A 6,000-nucleotide genomic window follows, 5' to 3' on the forward strand; every position below is an offset into this window, starting at 1 on the left:
ACGAACAAAACCAGTTAGCTTGCATGTTGACAGTTGATCACCATGGCAACTACAAATCAAATAACAGCTGTGATGGCAGTTATTTTTCAGGGGAGGGGGAGGGTTTGATTTTATGATTTCAAAATGCAGTTAAAATTGTGCTTATTGGTTTAGCTGCTTGAAACAGGAAAAAAAAACACATTTTAGCTTTTTTTTTTTTTTTTCCTGATGGAGTTGTATACCTGTAAAGAGCACCGGTCATGTACAGAATTGAGGCAGTTTGACTATCGCTTTGACATTTCCCCCCCATAATGTAATTTCATTCCGCATTCACATTTAGTATTTTGTAAATGCGTGCAAAATTGCGAGTTTATGTGTGTTTTTTCACCAAACATATAGGGCAGACCATTGATTTCAAGTGAACAATTTACCGCATTTGGGGACATTAACAACAAATGACAACACACGCGCGGCACACGTTTTTGTAAACGCATGTGTGATATTGCGCAGTTTTGTAAACATTTACAAAATGCCAAGGCTGTATTCACATTTTGCAATGTGGAAAATGCGTGCAAAATTGTGATGCATTTTTGCACATTTTTTGAAAATGTTTGCATCAAACGCATAGGGCAGCCTATTTGAACATCAAACTTCACATGTTTTGACATTTTGGTGCCATTAACAATGCAATGTGCGTTTTTGTGCGTTTTCATTCACACATATTAAATCGTGCGATTTTGCATTGCTAAGCTTCATGAAATGCTAAAACGTCATTCACATTTTGCATTTTGTGAACGTGCACAAAATCGTTCTGTGTTTTTGTACATTTGTGTGCGTGTTTTTTTTTTTTTTTGCATCAAATGCATAGGGGAGCACATTGATTTCAAAGGTCTGTCCTAAAAGCGGTAAAAATGCACCAAAGTAGCTTATGTAGCTTCTTGAGCATCAAACTTTGGGCATTTTGCAGCATTTGGATTGCCATTAATGAATGGCAAGCGCGACCCGCTTTTTTCATGCGCTTCTGTAAACACACACAAAATCTCTCAATTTTGCATGCGTCTTTACAAATTTGCACTTTGTGTGCATTTTTGTTTCAAGGGCATAGGGCAAAATTGTGCCACATCTTTGCAAGTTTGTGCACATTTTTGCATCCAATGCATAGGGCATTGATTTCAGTGGGCTGCCCTATGTGAGACAAACGCAGCAAACTAGCTCATGCGTCTTTTTGAGCATCGAGCATTGAGCATTTTGCAGCATTTGGGGCGCCACTAACAATTAATGGCGAGGCAAGTGTAATGCACTTTTTGTGTGCTTTCGTAAACACGCACAAAATTGCGCAAAATTGTGTGCGTTTTACAAAATGCTAAGGATGCGTAAACATTTTGCGCTTTGTGAACGAAAACAAAATTGTGCCGCGTTTTTGCACATTTTGTTTGCATTTTTTGCATCACACAACTAGGCCATTGATTTTCGGTGAGCTGCCCTAAGCAAGACAAATGCAGCAAATCAGCTCATCCACCTTATTGAGCATTGTGCATTTTGACCCCTTTTGAGGGGCCTTTAACAATGATTGGCAATGCACAATGCACGTTTTTTGTGTGTTTTTGTGAAATTGCAAGATTTCGAACATTAAAATTTTACATTTTGTGATTGTGCACAAAATCTTGCCGCACTTTTGCGCGTGTTTTTGCTCTAAGCATGACAAATGCGGAAAGGTACATATACCTATTTGAGTGTCGATTTTTGTGCGTTTTTTTAAATGCGCATTTTACCTCACTTGACGCACATGTTGTTATGCAACAAACATCTTTTTGGCTGCGTTTGGGGTAACATTTACAATAGGAACCATCATTGCCATTGGCGTAACACTCTTCCTTGTGTGCTTCACAAACACAGGTGAAGTTGTGAGATTGTGCATGTGTTTATGAAATGCTAAGTCAGAATGCAGGCTTAAAACCAACAGTTGATGCTGCCAGCAGATCTGTTATTTTTTTATTTTTCTCCTCCGGTACCAGGCCAAGCTGGCCAGGAAAGTGTCAATTATAGTTATGCCCCATGAAACAAACGAGAAAAAGAGGCACCTCTGGGTGCAGACTGTATAACAGTTTTATTAATTAACAAGTAGTTGTAGCAACATTCACATTCTTGTAGTGAACAGCAGGCAAAATAAGGTCCCATACAACAGGGAACATCAGTGCAGTGAGTCCCTGGGATGGATGGGTCGTTCCTGTGCTCGTCTCCAGCACCGTTTGATGTTTTTCTGGCCGGCAGCGGTGGATGGGCATCAAAGCGAGGCTTGGAACGCAGACTAGAATCCAGGCAAAGGGTGATGACGTCACTGTACATGCAACGCGTTTCTCTAGCTGGCTGGCCGTGAATAACGTGACGGCCGCACTCCTTTCTCAAGCCTGATTTAGCCTGATTAAAGTGGTGCAGAGCATTCAACAAGAACAGATACTGAGAATTACATCCAGAATACAAGGGATCTATAAGCGGTGCCATAAAGTGTCCATGTAGACATTACAGACACTGATCATACAGAACACACATACAGAGGAATAGTGGGGATCTGAGAATTTCATCCAATACACAGAATAGGAGAAATTATACTGGGTAGCCACCATACATACAGAATAAAAAAAGATACTGAGAATAATATTCACATAGTTGCCAATGGTCCTGAATTTCCCGGGACATTCCCGGGATTAGGACATTTGTCCCGAATTAATTTTGTCCCGGGAAATGTCCCGGGAAATTCGGTTTGTCCCAGGTAATTCAAATTTCCCATTTTTCACCGCCAGCCACCATTTTTAAGAAGACCAGATGGTCTTCAATAGAGAACCTGTGGCACCACCCACCCCCGCTGCCAGTGTGTGTGTGTGTGTGTGTGTGTGTGTGTGTGTGTGTGTGAAGAGCAGTGGGCGGCGCCACAGTTCAAATTCTCCGTGCGGCAACGACGGGATGTCGGGGGCCAGTGGTATGTCAGGGGCCAGTGTCTGTGGATGTCAGAGGGGGCCAGTGTCTGTGCATGTCAGAGGGGGCCAGTCTGGATGTCAGAGGGGGCCAGTGTCTGTGCATGTCAGAGGGGGCCAGTCTGGATGTCAGAGGGGGCCAGTCTGGATGTCAGAGGGGGTCAGTCTGTCTGGATGTCAGAGAGGGCCAGTCTGTCTTGATGTCAGTGGCGCCAGTGAGTCTGGATGTCAGGGGGGCGCAGTCAGAGTCTAGATGTCAGAGGGGCACCAGATGTTAGGAGGACTGATGGGGACACTAGATGTAAGGAGGGGCTCCGCTGATGGACACCAGATGTGAGGAAGGCTGCTCTGATGGACACCAGATGTGAGGAAGGCTGCTCTGATGGACACCAGATGTGAGGAAGGCTGCTCTGATGGACACCAGATGTGAGGAGGGACTCTGCTGGGGGCATCTGATGGCAGGCAACATGGCTAGTGACGCGCTCAGGGCTCCCACTGATTCTGCATTATGGTGAGTTGAATGATTTAATTTCATATTACAATGTAATAATAGAAATAATGCGCTTCAATCATCCTGACACCATAACAATCATGGCGCCGGGATGATTGAAGCGCTAACACCAGGTATTTGGAGTATCTTTATCTGCTGATTGTCAAATTGTGGAAAACACATTGCTATTGTGGTGTAGGATCTGGGGGCTGCTGTCCCTTAGTAAATAACTCTCTATGAGTGGTTAAGGGCCGAGCCTCTTTTTTGGAAAAAGTACACTTTTTTGAATTAAAAAATAAGACAACAGTAAAGTTAGCTCTTTTTTTTTATATTGTGAATGATAATGTTACACCAAGTAAATTGATACCCAACATGTCACGCTTCAAAATTGCACTTGCTCGTGGAATGGCGACAAACTTTTACCCTTTTGTTAGAGTACAGCGTTGCACGACCGCACAATTGTCAGTTAAAGCGACGCAGTGCCATACCACAAAAAATTGCCTGGTCATTAAGGGGGCAAATCCTTCCGATCCTTAAGTGGTTAAAGCGATTGTAAAGTCTTGTTTTAAAAAAAATAAAATAACAAACGTGTTATACTTACCTGCTGTGTGCAGCTGGTTTTGCTCAGAGTGGCCCCCATCCTCCTCGGGTGCCATGCCTGCGCTACTGGCTTCTCCAATGGTATCAGCTGCTGCCAAAAGCCAATCAGGAGTGCGAGTCCTCAGACTCTCGTGGACATTGCTGGATCGAGATGGGGCTCAGCTAAGCATTAGACCCCTTTCACACCAGGGCATTTTGCAGGCGCTATAGCGTTAGAAATAGCGCCTGCAATCCGCCCTAAAGAAGCTGCACCCGAGGGCTTTCACACTACAGCGGTGCGCTGGCAGGATGTCAGAAAAAAGTCCTGCCAGCAGCTTCTTTGGAGCGGTGAAGGAGCGGTGTGTTTACCGCTCCTCCACCGCTGCTCCCCATTGAAATCAATGGGGCAGCGCTGTAATACCGCCGGCAAAACGTCGCTATTGCGGCGTATTGCCGGCGGTTTAACCCTTTCGCGGCCGCTAGCGGGGGGGTAAAAGCGCCCGCTAGCAGCTGAAATGCGCCACAAATCCGGCAGTAAAACGCCGCCAAAAATAGCGCCATTTTACCACCAACGCAATGGGCGGTGTGGTGTTTAAGGGGTCTTAGGGAGGCTGGGGGGGGGGGCTACTGCACACAGAAGGTTTTTTACCTTCGTGCATAGAAGCTAAAAATCCTTTATAACCATTTTAAGCGTTGACAAAAAAATCTGGAAGCTGATTTCTATGCACAAGATGTTGCACTCCAGGTTTAGTAAATCAACCCTTTTATGTACCGTATTTATCAGTGTATAACACGCACCTCAAGTTTAGGAAGGAAGTTTAAGGGAAAAAAAACTTTTAGGAGGGAAGTTTAAGGAAAAAAAACTTACCGTATATACTCGAGTATAAGCCAAGATTTTCAGCCCCTTTTTTAGGGCTGAAAGTGCCCCCCTCGGCTTATACTCGAGTCACCGCCGTCTGTCTACACGATCAGTGTGTCGTGCAGACAGACGGCGGCCATTCCACTATTCAAAAGCCGCGCCTCCCTGTCTGTGATAGGCGGAACACTCAATTTCCCAGCAGTCAGTGGTCCGCCTATCACGGACATCCGCTCATCCTCATACTACGGTGGAATGGCCGCCGTCTGTCACAGACGAGAAGAGGTGCGGCGATCCTGGCATGTTTTTACATGCAGATCGCTGCAGAAGGACAAGGGCACGGGACACAGGTAGGACGGACACACAGGGATGGACGGACACAGGGATGGACGGACACAGGGATGGACACACAGGGATGGACGGACACACAGGGATGGACGGACACACAGGGATGGACGGACACACAGGGATGGACGGACACACAGGGATGGACGGACACACAGGGATGGATGGACACACAGGGATGGACAGGCATGTCTCACCCTCGGCTTATACACGAGTCAATAAGTTTTCCCATTTTTTTTAGGGGCCTCGGCTTATATTCGGATCGACCTATACTAGTGTATATACGGTACATTTTAAATGCCCATAAATGCAGCCTTGCACACTGTCCATCTGCAGCCTTCCCCAAAATTGCAGCATGTATTTCAGCTGTATAAACTGACATTACTGTTACGTGTAAAATGCAAAACTCCAGTGGGTGTAACAACATGTCCACTTTCCCCATTCTTAGTGTATCCTTATTGTGGACAAGTGTGGGGTGTAGCAAGATGGCGGCAGCGGAATCTCACTTGCATAGCAAACTGTGATGGGTTGCTGAATATGTTGTTACACCGCCGCCGCCACAGACATAGGCCGAGCCGAGCTGAGCTCAGTGTACTGTGTACTCGGCTCCGCTCACAGTCACGCAGTCATGTCCTCATCCCGCCCCTTGGCCCGGCTTCTATGATGGACACAACACCGGTCCAATGGTGGGACGTAAAGGCTAGGGGCAGGGCCTGGGCGTACGCTCGGCTTGGCTCGGCTCGGTCAATGTCAGCGGCCCTCACAGACGGTGGAGATTG

The 6,000-nt window shown here is 46.0% G+C and overlaps 1 protein-coding gene across 1 annotated transcript in view; it reads right to left on the reverse strand.

Moving 5' to 3' along the window:
- Nucleotides 1–4,097, reverse strand: part of LOC143962236 (E3 ubiquitin-protein ligase DCST1-like) — a 46,927-nt gene extending 42,830 nt beyond the window's left edge. The window contains exon 1 of the mRNA XM_077471565.1: nucleotides 4,043–4,097. Within this exon, the coding sequence (XP_077327691.1) occupies nucleotides 4,043–4,097 (55 nt within the window). The remainder of the gene's footprint in view (nucleotides 1–4,042) is intronic.
- Between the last annotated feature and the right edge of the window lie 1,903 nt (nucleotides 4,098–6,000).

Source organism: Lithobates pipiens, unplaced genomic scaffold, assembly GCF_037356315.1.
Source record: "Lithobates pipiens isolate NorthernLeopardFrog02 unplaced genomic scaffold, aLitPip1_a1.2 Scaffold_8, whole genome shotgun sequence".
Taxonomy (NCBI): Eukaryota; Metazoa; Chordata; class Amphibia; order Anura; family Ranidae; genus Lithobates; species Lithobates pipiens.